General features: G+C 40.5%; 1 protein-coding gene across 1 annotated transcript in view; it reads right to left on the reverse strand.

The window, feature by feature from the left end:
* Positions 1 to 1,087: 1,087 nt before the first annotated feature.
* ice1 (KIAA0947-like (H. sapiens)) overlaps positions 1,088 to 26,863 on the reverse strand; it is a 96,245-nt gene continuing 70,469 nt past the window's right edge. Inside the window, exons 15-19 of the mRNA XM_078539096.1 lie at positions 26,661 to 26,821; positions 19,741 to 19,931; positions 18,669 to 18,775; positions 9,042 to 9,140; positions 1,088 to 4,460 (exon numbers count right to left, since the gene is read on the reverse strand). Coding sequence (XP_078395222.1) covers positions 4,264 to 4,460; positions 9,042 to 9,140; positions 18,669 to 18,775; positions 19,741 to 19,931; positions 26,661 to 26,821 — 755 coding nt within the window. The 3' untranslated portion in view covers positions 1,088 to 4,263. The remainder of the gene's footprint in view (positions 4,461 to 9,041; positions 9,141 to 18,668; positions 18,776 to 19,740; positions 19,932 to 26,660; positions 26,822 to 26,863) is intronic.

Below are 26,863 nucleotides of genomic sequence, written 5' to 3' on the forward strand. Positions count from 1 at the left end.
TTGCCTGAGTTGTGTGTGTTTATGTTGTGGGATATTCAAATATTCTCTGTAAACAGAAACTGTAAAAAAAACTAAAGGGGGAGGAAATGCAGTAATTGAAGATATAGCCTTTCCTATTGCCTATCAGGGGTCACATGATTGTCTTTAGGGGCTCCGACCAATGAGCCCTAAACATAGGGGGCGGGGGGGGGGGATGGCTCTCGTCGAGGCCTGGTTCAAGCATGTAGCTTCTGAAAAGCTCTCTGTAATAAAGTAATCGGTTTCAAGTCAAAACCTGTCCAGTGTGTCAAAACATTGCAATCACTTTAAAGACTGCCTGAGGAAAAAAAAATTTAAATGTATTTATTCTGATTACTCAGTACTAAGTATTAAACAGTAATGCCGAATGAACTCAAGGGGAATATTAAGATGTTGATTAGGTCTGACGAAGCTGAACAAGTTAAAGCATTCAGATGCCAACATTATGTTTAATAAAACATTTGCTTCATTACACAGCATCATCTTGTGAATGGCCATATTTAGGAGAAGGGGTTGTTCATGTAAAAATGCACCAGACATCATTTTTAGGTGACTAAGTAGGCAACAGCCAACAGGCCCCAGTTGGTCAATATTACCTAAGATGGACACATGAGGGTGTGCAAAAACTGCTCTTGGATTTCCATTGTATATTTATTTGTATGGATTGGTTCCATCCACAAATAACACTCCCATTAAGTACCTTGGAATGTTTTAAACAAATGTCGCACATTTCATGTAGTAAGTTATGGATGAGAAGAGAACCCTGGTTCAGCTCAGTATTTTGCCTGGGTATCTTAGCAAAGAACGGCAAACGGATATCAGGGCATGAAACCTACGAATGTGTATTATTTTAAAATAGTACATGTCATTGATATCCAGCAGTAAAAAAAAAATCACCTGCCAAATCCAAATAAAAAAACAATGGTTGATAATCAACCAATATTGTGAAGCACGTAACATGGGGAAAGCTGAAAAAGGAAGTATTTGTCATTGACATATTTTTCTATTACAATTTACCTTACATTTCACTTCTGACCTATCTCAGAACATTGCTCACAAAAACAAGAAACATGATTCAATATTTTACTTTAATATAAAATGCGTTGCACATGAAAATTCCAGAAGAATTTGTATAAAAAGTTATTAAAAAAACTCAACAAAACAGTGTTATACATTATAACCAAGCAATCTTTTTACACAACCCAAAACCTACATTGCACCTGTGACTTTTATATATAATAAACATTCCCAAATGGAACAAAAATATTTAGAAACAAAGTTTCATCTAATTACAAGCATTCACAGAAGAAAAAAAATCACGTTTTTCACTATGAATAACCATATGTACATAGCTATAAGAAAGTATCATTTTAAACTAACCTCTGCCAATCCAGGGACTTAAGGGACTCAACACAATATCTACATTGTTACTTTCTGTAAAAATTCGGACTTGCTTATCCAACAGTTTAAAAACAAATATAGCTGAATCATCAGGGCGCACAAGCACAAACACACAACATTAAACAATGTGTGGTCTGAGGTGAAATGAGGTCATTTTCATTTGGAAGTAAATCTGTGGTCGGATGAGCTCTGGCAAAATAATTTAAAAAATCATTAAGTTCCAGATTTTTATTATTATTGTACCATTCAAGTGCCCAGTATTTGTAAGTGCAGCATAACCAGAAATACCACTTGGAATGGTGGCATACTAGGAAATAATTTAACTTGTGACATAAGCAAGAACATAACACACACTCTCCCATTAGGCCAGCTCACAATATCCTCAAAAATGCTACACTGCGGACTAATGTGCACATCTCACAATTCCCAGTCGGCAATCCTGTCCAAATTTCACATCAGGGAACTTGATCGATTGACAGAGCTGACACTAAGGATGTTAACATTTTCATTGATTGACCACACAGCATGAAACACGGATGGATGGTGGCAAAGGATGATACTAAGGGACAAAAATACTTGTTTCTGTTCTGCAACACCACACCCCCACATTTTTTCTCATGACAGTTTTCTCCCTTTCTTCAAAGGCAATGATTGATAGGGATACAGTTCTGTTGCATCATGCAAGGGCTGCTCTTCCTTCTGAGTCTATACACTGAGCATTGGCCGTATGTGAAAACATTTTAGCTAAAAGTCACTGAGCATTGATCGGCAACAGATGAAGGACACTGATGCCAACAGATCGTCATTGAAATTAATAAATTAAGCCCAGACAAACCATAAAACTTGAAACAGTCTTGGTCTGTAGGAATCCATGCTGTACTATGAAATGCATTTACCCATTGCACAATTAAAGAAGTCAGGAAAGGTGAGGGTGAAGTCATCTTTTCTAAGTTTGACCTAGTTTGAATTTGTGACAAGTGGTGAGACAAGGATAAAGAAAAAATCTCCTGATGCACCCTGGCCAGTGATTACTGTATACATCCTGAAATTCTCAGAAAGTCTGAAGGTATGAAACATTTTTCAGGATTGAAAAAGCTGTGTGGTTTGTCTAATGGGGCCACATAGTAAAACAAAATGTATACCAAATGGTCAATTGTTTTGGGAGCATGTGGTAAATTACACTTCACCAATGGTAAGGAAACAAAAATGCCTTAACTCCAGAAATGTTCTCACCCTCAATCATCTCTTCTTGCTTTCTCTCCTGTGGGCAGTTACTCAGAGGAGTACAGTGTCAAAGGTCATCAGTAGCCCTCAAATCCCTTTGGGCCAAATGCCATTCTGATGAGACACACTTTTCAGTGGGAAATCAATGGATATCATCCAGAGCAAAGTTCCTGGCTGATAGTTTTTTCCCTTTCTTAGCACGAGAAATGGTATGGCCGGATATGGCGCCCTATAGCTATCCAAATCTTTGACTAGGGTAAAAGAGGTGAAAAAAATTTCCAGATTGGAAATTGTTTGCAATGAGGTTTGAAGTTATTTTCCAGTAGAAGAAAAGCATATCCATTGGTTTCTATTCAACAAATGATCTCTCTCTCTGTTCACTTACCCAAATTATTTTCTAGACTTGTAATTTTGGGTGAAGGCCATAGTCCTCAGCACATTTTTACCTCGTTTTGTAGCTATCACTTGATTTTTTTTTTTAGGCATTAGTGTTAATAGTTATGGAGAAAGGCCAGGGATGTGGGACTAATTGGATAGCTTCGTTCAAAGAACCAGCTCAGACACAATAGGTCAAATGGCCACTCTGTTGTAAGATTCAATAATTCTATTGGTGTTTAAGATCATGATAGGGGAAGATATGACATATAATCAACAAAAAAGGGGATTAGTGAGACTGAAAGAGCAGCATATTGTTCTGCTGCAACTCACCAGACCCAGGCGGTTAGAACTGTACTCTTTCAAAGATGCAGAGTGAACAATATGATTTTGTACAGCACACCCCTCACAGCCCTGACCTGGCCAATAATGATCTGTTTTCAATAATGCATATTATGGTCATAATCAGCATTGTTTATGCTGCAAAATAAAACACTGGGGGAATGGCTAAGATTTAAAAAGATTGCAAATGCTGGCTACCCAAAATAAAAATAAGGAATGATAGAATTCTACAGCAGGTTAAGCATCTGAAAAAAATCCTTTTATGTACAAGCATTCACAGTTTTTCAGGATTATGGTTTAAGGTTCACTTTGAAATCCTGACTTCAAGCATTTGTCAAGGAGCACCTGACTTTCAATGATTAGCCAATTTAAAAAATTTTAAAAACACAATCTAGTGTTTGCGCATATCAATCAAAACAAGTTTTGAACTCCTGCAATCTGAAAATTTATTGCAACAAGCTGAACTTTTCATAGAAATGTTTAATTATCATAAATGTGGTCTGATCTTTTCTGTTTTGGGCGCAGAATTTTTTAAAAATCTGAAGAAAAGTGAGGTTTAACACAAAATTTATAGATATCCTTGACAAATTATACTGTAAATATATCTTCATTTTCAGGTAAACCACAGCATCACAATTCCAGGATGCGTCAAAACTTAAATCCCATCTTTGCATTAAGAAAATGCCTTTTCTGGGGGGTGGGGGGTGGCAGAGGGGGTGGGTTTAATACTAATGCCATATTTAGAACTGTTAATATCTACTGTACACTGGTTTAATTATCAGGTATTGTAAGGTACAGGTTATTACCTCCAACTGAAAACACATTTTTTGAACATCAGTTTCCCAACAGTGATCACCTCTGGTTGACAAATTTTTCATTTCAAGAGTTTGCTGGATGCACTTCTCATGGATTTGTTACTTCAGAATTTAATCTTTGACAAAGAATCTCCAGTTCCATTAGGCAGTTGCTTGCCGCAGAAGGGATTAGTTCAGTTACTGATGCTTTCCATGTATGTAGGGCCTCCAGGGCTCCCTCAGGATTACTAGGAGCTAGGTCATAAACTGCATAAACTGCTGATAACTGTACAGGCCATGGGACACCTGGAAATGTCATAGAGCAGAAATCATGATCACAAACTACTCAATGCGAAACATATGTAATATGTATTGTTAGTTCTGTTCTTCTGTTCACAATCAGTAATAGTAACTTTGGACTAGATCATTTTCCTACATGCTGTGAAATCTGGACAAATCTGTGTACCTAGGCAAAAAGTGCCCAGATACTTCATCAATAGTGGAATAGATACTCTCTTTCCACAAAATGTTAGCTCCAGCACTGTTTAATTTTACTCTCTTTATTAAGTCAAACTTAAGTTCTAGGTAGTGAAAAAGATATTTCCTAAGCCATCCAGCTTTCTACTCATTGCTTCTGACAGTTTAAAAACAATCAAGGAAGTTAAACATAAGAAATACGAGGAGTAGGCCTTTGGCCCGTAGAGCCTGCTCAGTAATTTCATGGCTGATCTGACTGTGTCCTTAACTCCACTTTTCAGCCAGCCTCCATAGCCCTCGACTCCCTTGTAAATCAAAATCAGTCTAATTCAGCCTTGAATATATTCAATGAACTTGCCTCTACTGCTCTTTGGGGTAGAGAATTCCAAAGACTAATGACCCTGTGAGAGAAGAGGTTCCTCATCATCTCAGTCTTAAATGGGAGACCCCTTATTTTCAAACTTAGCCCCCTAGTTCACGAGAGGAAACATCCTCTCAGCATCTACCCTGTCAAGCCTTCTTAGAATGTTATATGTTTCAATAAGATCACCTCTCAGTTTTCTAAACTCTAATGAGTATAGGCCCAACCTGACCAACCTTTTCTCACAAGACAACTCCTTCACCCCAGAAATCAACCCAGCGAACTTTCCCTGAACTGACTCCACTAGAGGTATATCCTGCCTTTAGTAAGGAGACCAAAACTGTACAGTACTCTGGTATGGTCTTACCCATGCCCTGTACAGTTGTAGCAAGAATTCCCTACTTTTATGTTCCATCCCCTTGCAAAAAGGCCAACAGTCCATTTGCCTAATTACTTGCTTTAACTACATGCTAACTTTTCTTGATTCGTGTAAAAGGATACCCAAATCCTTCTGTATTGTAGCATTTGGCAGTCTCTCAACTTAAATGATATTCTGCTTTTTAATTCTTCCCACCAAAGTGAACAAATTTACATTTTCCTACATTGTACATCATCTGCCAAATGTTTGCCCACTCACTGAACTTATCTATTTCCCCTTGCAGACTCTGTGTGTCCGCCTCACAACTTAGTATGATCAGTGAATTTGGCTACAACATATTCTGTCACTTCATCCAAGTCATTAATATAGATCTCAAATTGTTGAAGCCCCAGCACTGATGCCTGTAGCAAACCAATAGTTACAGTTTGTCGACCTGAAAATGATCCATTTGTCCTTCTGTTTGCTATTAGTTAGCCAATCCTCTATCCATGCTATATTACCCTGAACATGATGAACTCTTATATTGTGTGATGTGGTGTGGCACCTTATTGAATGGCTTTAGAGATCCAAATACCCCAAATCTACTGGTTTCCCTTTATCCAGTCTGCTTATTACATCCTCAAAGGACTCCAATATGTGTGTGAAAGACAATTTCCCTTTTATAAAACCGTGTTAACTCTTTTGATTGTATTATGATATTCCAAATGTTGCAATGAACAGGAGATGCAAATACATAAACATACGAACAAGGAGCAGGAGTTCGGTCCCTTGAGCCTGCTCTGTCATTTAATAAGATCATGGCTGATCTGATAGTAACCTCAAATCTGCATTCTGCCTACCCCAATAACGTATCACCCTCTTGCTTACCAAGAATCTATCCACCTCTGCCTTGAAAATATTCAAAGAATCTGCTTCCACTGCCTTTTCAGGAAGAGTTCCAAAGACTCATGACCCTCCGAGAAAACATTTTTCTGCCTCATCTGTGTTTTAAATGGGTGATCCCTTATTTTTAAACAGTGACCCCTAGTTCTAGATTCTCCCACAAGAGGAAATATTCTCTACACAATCACCCTGTCAAGACCCCACAGGATCTTGTATGTTTCAATCAAGTCGCCTCCTGCTCTTCTAAACTCCAATGGATACAAGCCTAGCCTAGATACAACCTTTCCTCATAAGACAACCCACCCATTCCAGGTATTAGTCTGGTAACCCTTCTCTGAACTGTTTCCAATGCATTTACATCCTTCCTTAAATAAGGTGACCCATATTGGATACAGTACCCCAGATGTGGTTTCACTAGTGCTCTGTATAACGGAAGCATAACCTCCTTACCTTTGTATTCAATTCCCCTTGCAATAAATGATAACATTTTATTAGCTTTCCTAATTACTTGCTGTGCCTGCATACTAGCCTTTTGTGATTCATGCACTAAGACACCCAGATCCCGTTGCATCTCAGAGCTCTGCAATGTCTCACCATTTAGATTACATGCTTCTCTTTTATTCTTCCTGCCAAAATGGACAATTTTACATCTTTTCATAATATACTCCATTTGCCAGGTATTTGCCCACTCACTTAACCTATCTATATCTTTTTGTAGCTTCCATATGTCCTCTTCACAACTTACTTTCCTACCTAAAGAACATAACATACTGATGAAACATGAATAATCAAAAAATGAACATTTCTGTTAAGCTTATTTAGAACTAATATTTTTTCATTAATGCATACAAATGGCAACACCAAACTCTGTCTCCTACAACTGAAAAAATGTTTTTATATATATTTTTGCTGCCCAAAGTCATATGTGTAGAAATTCCAACTTTTATTTCCCAAGGTAATCAAATTAGTGACCACAGGCATAGAAAATGTGCTGTAAATTAATTTCAAGAGCCTGGCATCTATTCAAGAAAAAGTACATTTACTTTCCATTTTCCAAGGAGAGGGCATAGGCAGTATTAATGAGATGCTTGAATAGCTGCCAGTGGAGTGTCTTTTAATGCCACAATTAGATTGGTGTAAACTAGTTTACATACTAGACATCAATTTGATTCAGTTTTTCATACTGCGAAGGTTGTAGCTTCAAGAAACATTCCAAGGCTTACGACTCTATTAAGTAATGTATTGTTGGAGGCACTGTTCTTGGAATGTGATGTTAAATGAAGGCTCTGCATGCTTGTTCATATAATTAGGAACATAGGATCAGGAGTAAATGCAAAAGCACATAAACATTTGCAGTAAACAATAAAACAATCCCAAGATATGCCCATTTCAGAAAGAGAAAAGACATTTCCTCATTCAGTGAGCAAAGAGAAATTCTCAGACAGGGTGCTACAAAGTAATACGTACTGTATTTGCCACATGTTCAATTTTTCAAGCCTTTTCAGTTAATCCGTTAGATAATAGTTGATCTGTATCTTAACTTTATTTACCTGTATTGGTTCCATATCCCACAATAGCCTTTGTTGATAAAAATCAGTTTTGAAATTGTTGATTGACCCTAGTCTCAGATTTAAGTGAATGTTAGGGAATATCACAACATTATTCAAAGAATGGCAGAGTCTCTTTCTCTAAACCTATCCAATAGTTATATTCATGGCTGTTTTGTGGGGTCTTCCTGCGTGAAAAATGCTCACAATATTTACCTCCATTATAAGTCATTGTTATTCAAATAATTAACTTTACATGAAATACTTTGAAATATTTGAGAGACAAAAAGATACTTATGTAAATGCAGGTCTTTATTTCTTTTAATGATATAAAAATGCACTCTCACTTGCACTTAGGCCATTATTCTTTTAAAGGTACTGCTCTTCCATTGTAAAGTTAAAACAAGTTTTGTATTTTCTTTTACATAGCCATCCGATTATCATTTTAAAAATTCAGCCTCAGCATATGGACATCACTTACAAGGTGAGCAATTATTGCCATTCCCTGTTGCCCTTTAGAAGTTTGTGATCAGCCTTTTACTTGAACCCTCATAGCCTTCATGATGGAGCCTACTACAGCAGAAGCTTACCTCAGAACCCCCAAGAATGTCCAAGAGGCGTTTGACAATGCTGTCAGTAGGGAATTCCATGATTTTGACCCATTTGAATCATATTGGCTGGCAGCTGGGGTGGGACTTCCTGTCTACTCCTGTTCCTATTCCTTATGTTCCGCCCAAATGAGCATTAAATGGCTGTGGGACAGCCTTGATCAGTGGGAAAGCATTCTCTGCTGACTTCTCTGGTGACAAGGCAGGAAACCCTGCCACTGGGAAAAAATCTGCCCAAAGCCCTTCTTGCAAATAAAATGTGAAGTGTTATCTGCTTTTGACATATAGCAACATCGGTTCAGAAAGTGCACCGTGCAACAATGCAGAAAACAAGACTGAATAATCAATGGGGTGGGGGTTTAAAATTTTAAAAAATTCATTCATGGGATGTGGGCTTCGCTGGCTGGGCCAGCATTTATTGCCCATCCCTGGTTGCCCTGGAGACTGATCATACTGATTTTAAGCTTGGGTTTTAACAGAGATAAGCTGTTCCAGTTTCTTCTATTAATGATTTAATAAACAGGATTTGTGTAGTATACAAGCAATCATCAAAGTCACATGATTCAGTGTTCAATAGGATTCAAAACTTAAGCAAGAAAGTTCCTTCATTGTGCCATATACAAGGACACTTACCTTCTTGAAAAGCCTGTTCGAGGAACTTGTTTATCACTGCAGCCATGTTTTTTACAGCTACTGATGATTCTTTCTTCAGTCCTTGCTGACCCAGGCGTCCTTTTAATTAAATAAAACCCAGTTAAACATAAATATGTGTAACAACACAATTCTGTGATGTCTTAAAGAAGGCCTGGAATATTGAATACTTTTTACGCACAACATAATACGAGATGGTCACTTTTACTTAATTACTTTCCCCTCCCAAAGAAAATCTTGAAAATATGGTTCCCATCATGCTGAAAAGCATCACCCTCACAATTCTCCTCAACAAAGAGGATATGCATTAATCAATTTGACCACAGAATCAACAGACATATAGTAGTGGCAGGACCACACCTATAGTGATGAATCAAATGAAACAGAGCAAAATGCCAACACAGAACCATAACTCACTACCATAACCTGCCTGGGGCACCCTCATGCCAGCTCTAAATATACACTACCTGTATTGCTGCAACAAACTAACAGGAACATAATAACAAAAACGTTAAAATATATTTAGAAATTTGCTCTTAGTTATCAGATTGAAAAGGGCACAAATAAATGTCAATAGTGGCAGTTAACACTGCTTTTTCACTCAATATAACCATGCACGCACGTATCCATGAGGGGACGTTATGTTATAGAAAAACATACTTCAAGTGCACCACAATTGAAGTTCACATAGCAAGAAAGCAGAGTCAAATGTTCATCGTTGGACATGAGTAAAATACCGTGGATGCTTGAAACCTGAACTAAAAACACCAATGCTGGAAACACTCAATGCGCAGCATCCATGGAGAGAGAAATGTAGTATAAAGATCTGGCACAAATAGGGTTAATGTGGGACTGAGTACAGTACCGCTCAGACAGCGATGTAAGAAGGCACATCACCCAGACCCAGGGGTTAGTGTGTGTTGAGCAGAGATATGTGTAGACCTAAGCATGGAGACAGCTCCTAGCTTACTATACATGTGTAAATAGTTCTGGGAATTAGTAAAAACTTACAGTTAACCTACAGAAGACTACGAAGACTTCTTGAAGGCATACTGATCTGTAACTAACACCCCACAACATGGAGGCAACAAGGGTATAAAAACCCAGATAAAAAAACCTAAAATGCAAAGACAAACCAAAATACTGGGTGACTGAGAGAAAATTCAACAAAGCACTCTAGCCTGAAAGAAGCTATAGGAGAAGCTGAGGCGCAGAGGAAAAATCGCCAGAAAAGATTCCAGAAAAAGACTTGGGAGCTGAAGGCAGGATTTAGAATTCCATACTGCAGCAGAAGACCTCATTGAATCTCCTTTGGAAGTCCAGCTTCAGTGTGCAGAGTCGACAGAACCTGCAACAGTGAGCTAAATTTTTTAAAATTCCAGGCTGCAGCAAGTCTTGAGAAATCTTTAAAGTAATTCAGTGTCAGAAGTGCCATTTGTAAGAAACCTGTCGCTAAACCCGATCCCCGAGTCAAAGCCTGAACACGTGGCGTCTGAGATCATCCAAAAAAATAAGAATTAATTAAATATTTCGAGACCGTCGCTACTGACCAGCTTAGTAAAAAGCAAGCAGAAGCGCCAATTCAACAGACTCATGAGTCTGAAAAGTAAAACGCTGAACAAAAGAAGTCTGCAGGGAGCCAATCCAGACAGCCATTGTTAATATTTTTTGAAGACCACCACCGTTGCCATGTACGGAGCCAGCAAAAACCAGCAAGCATGAAAAATCCCTTTGTTTCTGAGTGAACGGCAACGCCATCTTGAAATTCAGACAGCTCCTAAAGCTGAACACACAGCTTCAAAATTTTTTAACATGGATCAAATTCCACACTACCAAGTCAATTCGGCCTAATCCAAGGCCCAGCCCAATCTCAAAATTGGGGACTTTAGAGGAAAAGATCCTTAGGATACAGCATCACTTCAGTTTAAATAAAAAGTCTGAAGACCTGTCAGCAAAGGAAGATCTAACCCTGGAAAAGGTAACCCAGATAGTTGGACATGCAGAACCCCATTAGCAGTACAGGACAATCTTAAAAGGAGAGAAAACAACATCGGGCAAATGTTGACCCTCAGTCCATTTTGCTAAGCCACAAAGGCACAGGGACGCAAAGTCAGGGAAAGCAATACTGGAACAGGCCAGCAGAGCGGCCATGCCTGCGCTGTGGAGCGATCAGCCCTCATAGGCGAGATCAGTGTCCTGAAAGCGCAACCCAATGCTTTCAATGCAATAGGATGGGACACAATGGCAAACTGTGCAAGGTAAAAACTCTGAGACGTATGGAAGGCCTAAAGGTGATCCACGAGGTTGAGTCTGCAAACCCAGAAGACACACAGCCATGCTTCTTGGGTGAGGTCAAGGGTCTTGGTTCCTCATTTTGGAATGTGGACATTTCTGTCAATGGTCATCTAACACATTTTAAATTAGATACAGGAGCCAGCATTACAGTCCTGTCGGCTGAAAGAACTCTGGCTTCGAACAACGGACACACCAATTTACAGGACTGGAGGAATCTGGCTTCCAGTCATTGGTATGATCCTGAAACCAGTGAGGTATGGTGGCAGGCAGATCTTCGAGCTGATGTACGTTATCCATAACTAGCCTCTCTCTCTCTCCGGAGCAGGGATGCCTGTGTGGCCTTGGGTCTCCTCAAAACAGCAGATAATGTCAATACAATCACTGTCATTAACCAAAGAGAGCTGCATGTTCCCGAGTACTCAAACAAAAAAAGTGTCCTGATGGGACTTCAGCGCAGATTTGTCCATTCTTGTTACAGGTCCTGGAATATCCTCAAAGGTCAGACCAGCCAACCACCATAACCACGATGGCTCCAGTGGAACAGGTGATGAGAGTGTTCAGCAGTCTGAGAAGCCTCTACCTCCGGCTCTGATTATGGTACAGCAGGTCAACACTGCAATAACTGTGCATAAGCTGCAAGTCCCAGCTGGCATGCCAAAGCCACAAGAGATGCTGGAACCTGGTATCAGCCTTCCATGCCTGACAACAAAAAACAGAGGTGAGCGTACCACTAAATCTTATTCTCGTCACAGGAATGAAACTGGACAGACCACCTGGCATCGACATAGACACTGGAAACGACATCAGCAATTTCAACCCTGTCGACCCTGCAAAGCCCTCCTTACTAACATCTGGGGGCTAGTGCAAAAATTGGGAGAGCTGTCTCACAGACTAGTCAAGCAACAGCCTGACATTGTCATCCTCACGGAATCATACCTTACAGATAATGTCCCAGATACCAACATCACCATCTCTGGATATGTCCTGTCCCGTTGGCAGGGCAGAGCCAGCAGAGGTAGTGGTATGCAGTTGTGAGGGAGTTGCCATGGGAGTCCTCAATGTCAACTCTGGACCCCATGAAGTCTCATGGCATCAAGTCAAACGTGGGCAAGGAAACCTCCTGCTGATTACCATGTACTGCCCTCCCTCAGCTGATGAATCAGTGCTCCTCCATGTTGAATACCACTTGGAGGAAACACTGAGGGTGGCAAGGATGCAGAATTTACTCTGGGTGGGGGACTTCAATTTCCAACACCAAGAGTGGCTCGGTAGCACCACTACTGACCAAGCTGGCTGAGTCCTAAATGACATAGCCGCTAGACAGGGTCTGCGGCAGATGGTTAGGGAACCGACAAGAGTGGCCTGGATGAGGAGTTCTTAGAATGCTTTCGAGATAGTTGCTTAGAGCAGCATGTTCTGGAACCAGCCAGAGAGCAGGTTATATTAGATTTGGTATTGTGCAATGTGACAGGATTAATTAATGACCTCAGAGTAAAGGCACCGCTAGGTAGCAGTGACCACAATATGATTGAATTGTAGATCCAGTTTGAAAGGGGGAAGAGTGGGTCTAAGGCTAGTATCTTAAACTTAAATAAGGGCAACTATTTGGGGATGAAAGCTGAGCTAGCTGAAGTGAACTGGGAAACCAGGCTAGAGGATAGATCAATAGAGAAGCCGTGGCAGACATTTAAGCAGTTATTTCAGAGTATTCAGAATAAGTACATTCCTAATATAAAGAAAAATTCTAAAGGGAGGTCCCACCATCTGTGGTTAACTAAAGAAGTTAAAGAAAGCATCAAACTTGAGGAAAAAGCATACATTTCCACAAAGATGAGTGGCAGGACAAATGATTGGACAGAATATAAAGAACGGCAGAGAATGGCTAAAAGGTTAATCAGGAGAAAGAACTTAAGAGTGCGAGAGGAAGCTAGCTAAATATGTAAAAATGGATAGTAAGAGCTTCTTCAGGTACTTAAAAAGAAAAAAAGTAAAGTGAGTGTTGGTCCTCTAGATAGTGACAGTGGGGAGTTAATAGTAGATAATAAGGAAGTGACGGAAGTGAACCAATATTTTGCTTCTGTATTCACTATAGAGCATACAAAAATATTCCAGTAATAGCTGCAAATCAGGTGGTGACCAGGAGAAAGGAACTTGGTGAAATTGAAATCACTAGGGAAATGGTGCTGAGCAAATTGATGGAGCTACGGGCTGGCAAGTCTCCGGGTCCCAAAGGACTACATCCTAGGGTCTTAAAAGAAGTTGCTAATGAGGTAGTCAATGCATTGATGTTAGTTTTCCAAAGTTTGCTAGATTCTGGAAGGGTTCCATCAGATTGGAAAGTAGCTAATATAACCCCTCTATTCAAGAAGGGAGGGTGCAGAAAACAGGAACCTATAGGTCAGTTAGCTTGATGTCTGTCATGAGGAAGTAATAAGAATCGATCAATAAGCAAGTTATAGCTGGGCACTCAGAAGAGCTGAAGGCAATTGGGAAGAGACAGCATGGTTTTGTGAAAGGTAAATCATGTTTAACTAATTTATTGGATTTTTTTTCAAAGAGTAACATGCGCAGTGGGAGCCTGTTGACATATTGTACTTGGATTTCCAGAAGGCATTTGATAAGGTGCCATATCAAAGATTATTACAGAAAATAAAAGTACTTGGTGTAGGGGGTAACATATTAGCCTGGATAGGAGATTGGCTGACTGGCAGAAAGCAGAGGGTGTGTGCATAAATGGGTCTTTTACTGATTGGTAAGATGTGACGAGTGGAGTCAAACAGGGGTCTGTACTGAGGCCTCAACTTTTTACGATTTACATCAATGACTTAATGAGGGGAGTGAAAACATAGAAGCTAAATTTGCAGATCACAGAGATAGGTAGGAAAGTATGTTGTGAAGAGGACACAAGGAGGTTGCAGATGGATATAGATAGGTTGAGTGACTAGGCAAAGATCTGGCAAATGGAGTTTAATATGGGAAAATGTGAGGTTGTTCACTTTGGCAGGAAGAACAAAAAAGCACAGTATTACTTAAATGGAGAGCAGCTGCATAATTCTAAGGTGCAGAGGGATCTCGTACATGAGTCAAAAAACGTTAGTATGCAGGTACAGCAAGTAATTAAGAAGGCTAATGGAATGCTATCCTTTATTATGAGAAGGATTGAACATAAAAGTAAGGATGTTATGCTTCAGTTATACAGGGCACTGGTGAGACCGCACCTTGAACAGTGTGTGCAGTTTTGGTCTCCTTATTTAAGGAAGGATGTAAATGCGTTGGGGGCGGTTCAAAGGAGGTTTACTAGATTGATACCTGGAATAAGTGTGTTGCCTTATGAGGAAAGGTTGAACAGACTGGACTTGTTTCCACTGGAGTTTAGAAGAGTGAAGGGAGATTTGATTGAAGTGTACAAGATCTTGAACGGCCTTGACAAGATAGACGTTGAAAGGATGTTTCCTCTTGTGGGTGAGTTCAGAACTAGGGGGGCACTGTTTTAAAATTAGGACAGAGATGAGGAGAATTTTTTTCTCTCAGAGAGTTGTGCAACTATGGAACTCTCTGCCTCAGAAGGTGGTGGAGGTGGGTTCATTGAATATTTTTAAGGCAGAGGTAGATAGATTCTTATTAGGCAAGGGAATCAAAGGTTATCGTGATTAGATGGGAATGTGGAAATTGAAACACAAAATCATCAGCCATGATCTTATTGAATGGCGGAGCAGGCTCGAGGGGCCAAATGGTCTATACACATTCCTATTGTTCTTATGTTCTAAGAGGGAAAAACATACTTGACCTCATCCTCACCAACTTGTCTGCCTCAGATGCATCTGTCCATGATAATATTGGTAGGAGTGACCACCGCACAGCCATTGTGGAGAAGAAGTCCCACCTTCATGATGAAGATACCTTCCATTGTGTTGTGTGGCACTACCACCATGCTAAATGGAATAGATTTCGAACAGATCTAGCAACTCAAGACTGGGTATCCATGAGACGCTGTGGGCCATCAGCAGCAGCAGAATTGTACTCGAACACATTAGTAACCTCATGGCCTGGCATATCCCCCACTCTACCATTACCATCAAACCAGGGGATCAACCCTGGTTCAAAGAAGAGTGCAGGAGGGCATGCCAGGAGCAGCACCAGGCATGCTTAAAAATGAGGTGAAAACCTGGTGAAGCTATAACACAGGACTGCTTGAGTGCCAAACAGCATAAGCAGCAAGTGAAAGACAGAACAAAGTGATCCCACAACCAAGGGGTCAGATCTAAGCTCTGCACTCCTGCTCTATCCAGTTGTCAAAGGTGGTGGACAGTTAAACAGCTCACTGGAGGAAGAGGCTACACAAATATCCTCTTCCTCAATGATGGAGGAGCCTAGCAGATCAGTGCAAAAGATAAGGCTGAAACATTTGCTACAATCTTCAGCCAGAAGTAATGAGTGGATGATCCATCTTGGCTTCCTCCAGAGGTCCCCAGCATCACAGATGCCAGTCTTTAGCCAATTCGATTCACTCCATCTGATATCAAGAAACGGCTGAAGGCACTAGATACTGCAAAGGCTATCGGCCCTGATAATATTCCAGCAATAGCACTGAAGACTTGTGTTCCAGAACTTGCCACGTGCCTAGCCAAGCTGTTCCAGTACAGTTACAACACTGGCATCTACCTGGCTATGTGGAAAATTGCCCAGGTATGTCCTGTACACAAAAAGCAGGACAAATCTAACCCGGCCAATTACCGCCCCATCAGACTACTCTCAATTATAAGTCAAGTATTGGAAGGGGGTCATCAACAGTGCTATCAAGCGGCACTTTCTCAGCAATAACCTGCTCTGCAATGCCCAGTTTGGGTTCCGTCAGGGCCACTTGGCTCCTGAACTCATTACAGCCTTGGTTCAAACATGGACAAAAGAGCTGAACTCTCAAGGTGAGGCGAGAGTGACTGCCCTTGACATCAAGGCTACATTTGACCAAGTGTGGCATCAAGGAGCCCTAGCAAAGCTGGAGTCAATAGGAATCAGGAGGAAAACTTTCTACTAGTTGGAGACATACCTAGTAGAGAAGTAAAGAAGATGGTTGTGGTTGTTGGAGGTCAGTCATCTCAGCTCCAGGACATCACTGCAGGAGTTCCTCAGGGTAGTTCTTCAGCCCAATCATCTTCAGCTGCTTCATCAATGACCTTCCTTCCATCATAAGGTCAGAAGTAAGGATGTTCACTGATGATTGCACAATGTTCAGCTCCATTCGCGACTCCTCAGATACTGAAGCAGTCCATGCCCAAATTCAGCAAGACCTGGACAATTTCCAGGCTTGTGCAAGTAACACTCGTGCCACACAAGTGTCAGGCAATGACCAGTTCCAACAAGAGAGAATCCAACCATCGCCCCTTGATGTTCAATGGCATTACCATCACTGAATCCCCCACTATCAACATCCTGGGGGGTTCCATTGACCAAAAACTGAACTAGACTAGCCATATAAATACTGTGGCTACAAGAGCAGGTCAGATGCTAGGAATCGTGAGATCCTGACTCACCAAAGCCTGTCCACCATCTACAAGGCACGTCAGGAGTGTGATGGAATACTCCTCACTTGCCTGGATGAGTGCAGCTCCCACAACACTCAAGAAGCTTGACACCATCCAAGACAAAGCAGCCTGCTTGATTGGCACCACATCCACAAACATTCACTCCCTCCACCACCGACGCACAGTAGCAGCAGTGTGTACCATCTACAAGGTGCACTGTAGGAATTCACCAAAGTTCCTTCAACAGCACGTTTGAAACCCACGACCACTACCACCTGGAAGGACAAGGGCAGCAGATAGATGGCAACACCACCATCTTGAAGTTCCCCTCCAAGTCACTGACCATCCTGACTTGGAAATATATCGCCGTTCCTTCACTGTCACTGGATCAAAATCCTGGAACTTGCTTCCCAACAGCACTGTAGGTGTACCTACACCACATGGACTGCAGCAGTTCAAGAAGGCAGCTCACCACCACCTTCTCAAGGGTAACTAGGGATGGGCAATAAATGCTGGCCCAGCCAGTGAAGCCCACATCCCATAAATGAATTTTAAAAAAGCCTCAGAGGACGTCAAGAACATTTGGGGGCTGGGCGGGTTGGTCATTAAGAGTGGTGGGATTTGGGCACTTGGTGGTGGGCGTCAGGCCCTCGGGAGAGGTGGATGTCAGGCCCTCAGGGGTGGACGAGGCCGGGAACTCGGGAGGGGAGGGTGAGGCGCTTGATGGGGGGAGGGGTGTTCGGGCACTCGGGAGCAGTAATCAGGTGCCCACAATGTGGGGGGGGTTTGGGCACTTGGGGAACTGCACATAGGTACCACAGATATTTGCACTTCCCAGGCAATTGCTGTGCAAACCGTACCTGCGCACTTCGGGTGGGGGTTCCTCAGCACATCTTCAGGGTACCCCCCCAGTTACGACACCCTTAATGTTTCCCTTTCTCCATAGATGTTGCATGACTTGCTAAGAGTTTCCAGTATTTTCTATTATCGATCTCAGGGCAACAGGCAATAACTGCAGTCTTGCTGGGGCTGCCTGAATCAAAACTTTCACTTGTATTTATTCCAGAGCGTGTGCAAGAAAATGGGAACTTTGGGCTCAAAAAGCAAAACCATACTGCTCTTGTTTGGAAATAAACATTCCAGGCTATTAGCTTATTCTTCTCAACAAATGGAAGGTGTCAAATGAAACAATGCACTAACAGTAAGCATAGATTCACCATTTCTCTTTCAAATACCATGACAGCCAAATTTAGCAAGACAATCAAAATAACCTTTTATATATTCTAGCTCTGTCATAACAGTGTCAATTTACATGAATGCACTGGCTAATCTCTAAAATAGTAGACAGGGCACTAAAATGTTGCCAAAGCCATCTGGTTTCCTCTATTATTTAAATAAAATTGTGTGATTTTTTTGGATGACAGAAACATTTGATTTTGCATTAGTGACTACTTTTGGAAAACGGACTCTGTTTCTTTGCAAAAAAGATGTTCAAGTTAATTTGGTGACCTCTATTGGGAACCTTCTAAAATTAAGCAGTATATTCACAAAGACAAAAATCTCAATACCTGCTGCCCTACAAAATAGAGTTGATGTTCATTCAGGATTAATATTTTGAAACATCTTTTGAGTGAAGGTTTGCTTTCATTTAAACATTTTTCCCATAAAAGCAAGGGTTTAAAAAGCAAAAGGCATATGTGGCAAAACTTATAATGAGGTGCAGGAAATGTATTTGGAGTACTACATGATTAGCAGGATCTTCAACTAAGGTAAATACAGTCAAGTTAATTACCAATAAGTCTCATGATGCCTGCAACTGTGACATCCCGTACGTATAGAATACTATTCTGTCCTTTTCTGTGTTTCATCCACTTATCCATCACAGGCCAGACCTCCTTCCTGAAAGGAAAATCATAACAGAGAAATCAACCACCATCAAGAACGGAAAAATGCACACTATAAACTTTCCAACAAAAATATAAATAGCATTATACAGGGGAATACTATCAAAGAAAAGCACTTAAACTTGTTACACGTTTGCCATTTCACTGAACTGAAAGTAAAATGGATGCACTTAGTTATATCATGCAAAGGGAAATTTTGCAGCAGTGTGCCCAACCAGCTGCTGTTGATTTCCTTATGGTTATCTGAGAGGTTGGCTGTTAGCCACAAATTTGAATTGAGCAGCCATTTTAAATTATAAATATGAACAATTATTAAAACAAAACTGTCATAGTTTCTGGAGGACCCTATAGAATTATGGATTTCCAGGCTGACAAGCAAGGCAATGTTATAGATGCATTTCAGATAATACAGTTCTCAATTTGATGCTGCTATGTGACTGAAACCTTGAAAATGCTGACAAAACATTAAAATTATTAGTTAAACTGACTTGTGCTGGTTACACCTCTGAAGGCTTCAAAATGCTCAGTTGTCACCCAAGTGACCACGGATATCCAAATACATGTACTGTCCAGCAAATGTCACTGAATAGCAATCGTAAGTATGAACGTTGACTTATTTTTATCCTGTCCAAGCCTGGGGTGCTGACGCTAACCGTAGCACCTAACTGCAAGTAGCTAACTGCTCGGCTCAATTATAAGCTGAGCCACGGAGCAAGCTGTACCATGTAGTCTTTGCCTTTTCATAGCAATTAGAGCCCTGGTAGGAGCTGGTGGGTTGTATACCGATATCAACTTGGAAAATATAATGATTGCTATGTAATCACTTTGATTTAATCAAGTAGCAAAATCTATGCGTAAGTTAGATTCACTTAAAATAGTTATATGGTTATTTGAAATCAATAGTATTCTGTTTATATTTCATGTATTGGAGCTCATTAATCTAAGCTATCTGTAAAGTACCTTATGAAGCAGTTGTGTGTCCATGTCCATGGCTGTTGAGAACATAGCAGATCTATGGCATAAATCAGCTCCCACATATCTCCATTAAAATCCATTCCGTATTCATTACTTATTTGGAATCTCACTTTAGGACTCTGCTGCATTGCTATAAGGAAACTTGAAACCAAAGAACTAACATCTAGAGGTGGATTCTGAAAATCAAATAATTAAATATCAAAAATTAAACATTTCCAGTATTTTGAAGATACAGTTTCATCAATGAACTCTACAGAAATTGGCAAGCAGTGGATAGCTCAACATGTTTTCACCTCTGGAAATTGGGATTGAATTCAGGTAAACAGATTAGGTAACATTTTCACTCTTTGATGTGATGATATCTAAACGTCAACTGTGGCTCCCCTTTGTTTTAATGATTAAAGGCTGATACCGTAACTATATGAAGGAAGGGTAAAAAGAAGGAATTCCTGAAATGTGTACAAGAGAGCTTTCTTGAACAGTGTATTTCTATCCCAGCAAGTAAGGAAGCAGTGTTGGTTATAATTCTGGGGAATGAAGTAGGACAAGCGCAGCATGCTTTAGTGGAAGCACATTTGGGGGAAGAGTGATCATAACATTGTCAGACTTAGAATAGTTATGGAAAAGGCCAAGGTACAATCAATTATAAAAATATTTAACTGGAGGAGGGCCAACTAAAAAAGTATCTGGCTCTGTTGAATTGGAATTAAAAATTGGATGTCAAAACAGTAAATGAACAATGGGAGGCCTTCAAAGAAGAGATGGTTCGGACATAGAGCAGATACATTTCTATGAGGGGGAAATGGAGGGCATCCAAAGCTAAAGCTCCCTGGTTAACTAAAGATACACAGGTTAAAATGAGTCAGAAAAAAGAAGCTTATGATATTGTAAGGTTTATATTACAGTAGAAAGCAAAACTAAATATAAAAAGTAGAGAGGAGACCTTAAAAGGAATAAAAGTGACAAAAACAGAGTATGAGAACAGATTAGTGGGTAACATAAAGCAAACCCAGAAGTCTTTTATAAGCAAATTAGGCTCAATTAGGTACACAAAGGTGGGGCCAATTCGAGACCAAAAAAGGATACCTTATCAAATCTGAAGTACGACATGAGTACTTTACATCTGTCTTCACTAGAGATGAGGGTGTTGCCAATGTGGCAATAAAGGAAGGGGCAGTAGTGACATTGATAGTGGATAGGATAAAAATAGATGCAAAAGTTGGCATTTAAAAGATTGGCAGTCCTCAAAGTGGAAAAGTCACCTGGTTCAGATGGCATGCATCCCAGGTTACTGATGTGGGGGTAGGGTAAGGGTTGAATTTGTGGGGGCTCGGGCTAAAATCTCTTTGGATATAGGGGTGGTGCAGAGAACCAGAGGATTGCAAATGTTACACTCCTGTTTGAAAAAGGGATGCATAAGCCTGGCAACTACAGGCCAATTAACTTAACATCAATAATGAGGAAACTTTTAGAGGCAATAATGTGCGGCACAACTAATTGCCATTTAGAAAAGTATGAGCTAATAAATGAAATTCAGCATGGATTTGTTAAAAGCAAATTATGTTTGGTTCACTTGTTCACATTCTTTGAAGAAATAATGATGAGGGTAGTGAAGTTGATGTTCATGTATATGGGCTTTCAAAAGGCATTTGACAAAGTACCACGCAATAAACTTATTAGCAATATAACAGCTCATGGGATTAAAGGGTCAGTTGCACCACGGAAACAACATTAGCTAAGGGACAGAAAGTAGACAGTAGTGATGAATAATTGTTTTTCAGACTGGAGCTGTGGTCATCAGTGGTCAGTAGTAGGATCACTGCTCTTTTTGATATACGTTAATGACCTGGACTAGGGTATACATAGAATATCTTCAAAGTTTACAGATGATACCAAATTCAGAAATGTAGTAAAAATTTAGTAAAAAGACTTCAGGAGGACACAGACAAAGTTGCAAACAAGGTGGCACATGAAATTTGGACATATTTGTCCGACATCCAATACTGGATGAGCAGAAATTTTCTCTTAAGCATTGGGAAGGCTGCGACCCTGCCACAGACACTATTATCTAACCAGTGACTTTATCCATTCCTCTGGCAACAGACAGGCTGAATCATACTACAACCTCTGTCATATTCAAGGTCAGCTTCCAACCAAGTATCTGTGCAATCAGCTGTGGCTTAGTTGGTAGCGCTCTTGCCTCCAAGTCAAAGGTTCCAGGTTCAAGTCCCACTCCAGGACTTAAGCACAAAAATCAAGGCAGGCACTCCAGTGCAACAATGGGGGAGTGCGGTACTCTTGGAGGTTCTGCCTTTCGCACAAGATGCCTGCTCTCTCTGGTGAACGTAAAAAACCCATGGAATTATTTTGAAGAGGAGCAGCGTAGTTATTGCCAATGTCCTTGCTAATATTTATGCCTCAATCAACATTACAAAAGCAGATTATCTGGTCATTATCACATTATTTTATGTGGGAGCTTGCTGTATGCAAATTGGCTGTTGCATTTTCTACATTACAACATGACTGCATTTCAAAAGTGCTTCACTGGCTATAGAGAGTCATTCGGTGGTCGTTAAAGGTACTATAAATGCAAACTTTTTTTTTCTTTTTATCACCAAAGCTGCCGATTTTCATCTTGCTGGTATTGTCCGGCTCCATCCCTGTCACAAGAACAGGAGATAGGAGCAGGAGTAGACCACGTGGTCTTTCGAGCCTACTCCGTCACTCAATGTGATCATGGTCTTCAACTCCACTTTCCTGCCTGTTTACCATATTCCTTGATTTCCCGAGAGGCCAAAAATCTTACATATATTCAATGATGGAGCACCCACAACTGTCTGGGATAGAGAATTCCAAAGATTCACAACCCTATGAGTGAAGAAATTTCTCCTCGTCTCAGTCCTAAATGATCATTCCTTTATCCTGACACTGTGCCCATGTTTCAGATTCTCCAGCCATTTTGGAAACAGCCTTTCAGTATCTACCCTGTCATGCCCCTTCAGAGCCCTGTATGTATGAATGAGATCACCTATCATTCTTCTAAACTCCAGGGAATACAGGCCCAATTTACTCTGCCTCTTGCCATAGGACAACCCTCTCATCCCAGGGATCAATTTAACAAACCTTCGCTGTACTGCCTCTAATGCAAGTATATCCTTCCATAAATTTGGAGATGAAAACTATACACAGCATTTCAAGTGTGGTCTCGCCAAAACCCTGTATCAATTTTAGTAAGATTTCTTTATTCCTATACTCCAATCCCCTGCAATAAAGGCCACCATTTGCTTGCTGTACCTGCATGCTAATTTTGTTCCTTGTACGAGTGTACCCAAAACTCTGAACCTCAACATTTACAAATTTGACACCTTTTAAAAAATATTCGTTACTATTGTTATGCCCAAAATGAATAAACTCACACGACCCCACGTTATACTCTATCTGCCATTTTGTTTGCCTCTCACTTAACCTGTCTATCTCTTTGCAGCCTCTGTGTCCTCTTCACAGCTTACATTTCCACCCAGCTTTGTATCATCAGCTCAGCTGCTGCTGAAACCCTCATTCATGCCTTTTGTACCTCTATGCTTGACTATTCCAACACACTCCTGGCCAGCATCCCACATTCTACCCTCTGTGAACTTGAAGTCATACAAAACTCTGTTGTACATGTCCTAACTTGCACCAAGTCCCTTTCATCCATCACTGTTTGCTGACCAACTGTGGCTCCCTGTTGAACAACATCTTGATTTTGGAGTCCTCATCTTTGTTTTCACGTCAATCCATGGTCTTGCCATTTCATGCCTTTATGGGCTCCTCCAACATGACTGTAATGTTCTACTTCTGGCCTCTTGGACATCCCTGATTTTAAGCATTCCATCACTGACTGCTGTGCCTTTAACTGCCAAGGCCTTTTAGAGACCAAGGCTCTGAAATTCCCTCCCTGAACCTCTCTGCCTCTCATCATCTTTCTCCCTTTACGACGTTCAAGATCCATCTCTTTGATCAAGCTTCCGATCATCTGCCATAATTTCTCATGTTGCTTTGTTTCTAATTTTGCTTGATATGCTCCTGTGAAGTGCCTTGGTTTGTTTTACAATGTTAAATGCTCTATATAAACACAAGTTGTTGTTACCAGAGAATTGCAAAGTGATACAATTTGATAGAAAGAATAAGGGAGGCAAGGTGAACTAAATGGTACAATTCAAAGGGGGTGCAGGAACAGAGACCTGGGGGGGTATGCATACAAATCTTTGACGGTGACAAGATAAATTGAGAGAAGGCTGTTAAAAGAACACCTATGGGATCCTTGGTTTGATGAATAGAACACAAAAGTAACGGCATTATGCTAAACCTTTATAAAATACTGGTTAGACCTCAGCTGGTGTATTATGTTTGATTCAGAGCACCACACTTTAGGAAGGATGTCAAGGCATTGGAGAAGATGCAAAAGAAATGACTAGAATGGTACCAGGGACTAGGGACTTCAGTTATGTGGAGAGTCTGGAGAAGCTGGGATTGTTGTAAAAGGAGATTCGATACCAAAATGTACAAAATCATGAATGGTTTTGATAGATTAAATAAAGAAATAAAGATAATTTTTTTCCAGTGGCAGAGGGTGGGTAAGCAGAAGATACGGATTTAAGGTATTCAGCAAAAGAACCAGAGGTGGTATGAGGATTTTTTTGTTAAATGCAGTGAGTTGGAATACACTGCCGGAAAGGATGATGGAAGCACTCAAGTAACATATGAGAGAAAGGATAAATATGCAAAGAGAACAAAAAAAGGCAGAGCTATTGGGATAGAGGAGGGGTGTGATTATTTGGATACTTCTATCAAAGAATCAGCACAAATGCCAGAGACCAAATGGCCTCTGGCTGTGCAACATTACGTTATAATTCACCTGCAATCTTTGGGAGTCTTTCTGCTATATGTGTCTTTGGGCAAATATTTGTGACTTGCCTACCCATTTGATTTTGACAAATGTGGGATTATGGTGCTCAACAAAAAGTCAGCGACACTGCTCCAATTCCTGAATGAGCTTTATATAAAATGAGTTTGGCCAGTCTCAACATAGTTTCCCTTTCATACGTACCTCAGTATAAAGTTACCCTGAATGTAGTTTCAAATAGGATTCAACTGAAGCCACACTGCAGCTCTCACAGCCCTCTCTATAGTGGCCACAGAAGAGAATGTTTCCTCAGAATCACACCCAGTGCTCCAACTTTAACTCACCTTCCTTGACCTCACATCCTGCTAACCAATTCCTGAAACTTTCCATGAATGCAGATATTCAGTCAGGAAAACATACCCCTGTATCCCTCTAACGAAATACTCCTGATGTCATATAAGCCAAAACAGTCTTCCAAACTTACTTCCCACATCCCCAACTCTCTCAGACTGTAATGGAGACCTCGATATTCCTCCTCCTCCATTCAGCTGATAGCAGAACATGTCCCCAACCGGGTTGGCACCCTTACACCTAAACAAAGTTTCTTCCACCTGACCCTTGGTAGGGCCTTGACCAGATCAAATTGTGGCCCACTCTCATTCCCAAAATACAAATTTGACTCTAACCTGCCAATCTCTCACCCCATTAAGATTGGATCCCAGCCCTAGACCAAAATGACAACAAATTCCATCTCCAACAAATTAGCTACCCCTTTTTGAAACAGCGATCCTGTCCATAAATAGCCCCTTCCTGCAATGTATTGCAGCCGGACAAAATAGCGGTATTCGCATGCCTCACAATACTGGGAGCAAAATGCAACCTTAAATTAAAACAAACAACCTCCCCATCCCTTTCCTCCCACTTAGTTTTGCCTTCCCTTTCTCTGCATCATTTCCTCCCTCCACCAACACTGCTCTACCATCCCCATAGTGCTAAAGCTGTCCCCATAACCTCTTCTAATCATGTGTGACAGCTCTTCTACCCACCTTTAATTCCACTTGACTTGAGGAGTCCATTTAATCTCGATTCCATGTGCATAAGCAACTGTGACATGACAGTAATTTTATACTGTTGGAAGTTGATTTATATCATTAAAAAAAATCTTGCATTCAGCACACATCTGTCACACTTCAAAGCATCTCAATTTTTTACAGATGTGAGACAATTGTTTTTGAACTGCAAAGGGAAAATGGCAACCATTACCTGATGGAATCTTCTTACTGAAGCCAGAAATTTATAAGCAGTTTCAACTATTGTCTGATTGACTTCAATATGTGACAAAAAGGTGCAATTACCAGCACTTGTCTACACTGGCCTTTTCCTACCACTGCAGGTTAGATCAGCAGTTAAATATGCTGCAGACCCCTGACTACAAATGAGCAGTGCCATGACAGATTCTGATGAAAAATCACAGATCTGATACTTTAACTCTGTTTCTCTCTCCACAGATGCTGCCAGACATGCTGAGAGTTTCCAGCATTTTCTGCTTTTATTTTCAATTTCCAGAATCTGCAGTATTTTGCTTTTGTGTCCATGAGAGGTCTGTTATTTTTCTTCTGCATTTTTAATTACCATGCTTGTGGTGACTGATCTGGAATATTTGTAATTCTACTTTCAACACTATCTTAGCAAAGATGATTAGTCTTACAAATAAAGTGAAATTCGGGAAGTTGCAGACAACACGACACTTATATTGCTACTGACAATGAAAGCACCAAAATGATGGCTTAACAACAGCCTGCAGCTAATGTGATATCACCTTCTAGTTCCTTGCACCAAAACTAAAAATATGTGTCTAATTACTTGATTGATAAATTTATTGGCCAACATCTTTGTTCCTATTAAAAAACAAAGAAGGAAAATGCTACTGTGAAAAGTGAAAGATTCTGGCTACTTATAGCGAATCAAATAAAGACTTCCACAACGCACTAAGATTGAAAATATAATAAACAGACTGTACCTTTTCCCAATTGAGGTATGCATTCAAACAATTCAGAACATCTCCTTTGGCACGTTGCTTGGCAACAGCTTGCATAGCTTTATTAACTGGTCCTTGCGTAGAAAATATGTTCTGCCAAACACTCAAGATGAGCAACAACAGTTTGCTTGAATCTGGAAAGTCTGGAAAAATAGCATTATCAAATAGAAAGGCTGGTATATGCT

Source organism: Cetorhinus maximus, chromosome 3 (assembly GCF_964194155.1).
Source record: "Cetorhinus maximus chromosome 3, sCetMax3.hap1.1, whole genome shotgun sequence".
NCBI classification, from domain to species: Eukaryota; Metazoa; Chordata; class Chondrichthyes; order Lamniformes; family Cetorhinidae; genus Cetorhinus; species Cetorhinus maximus.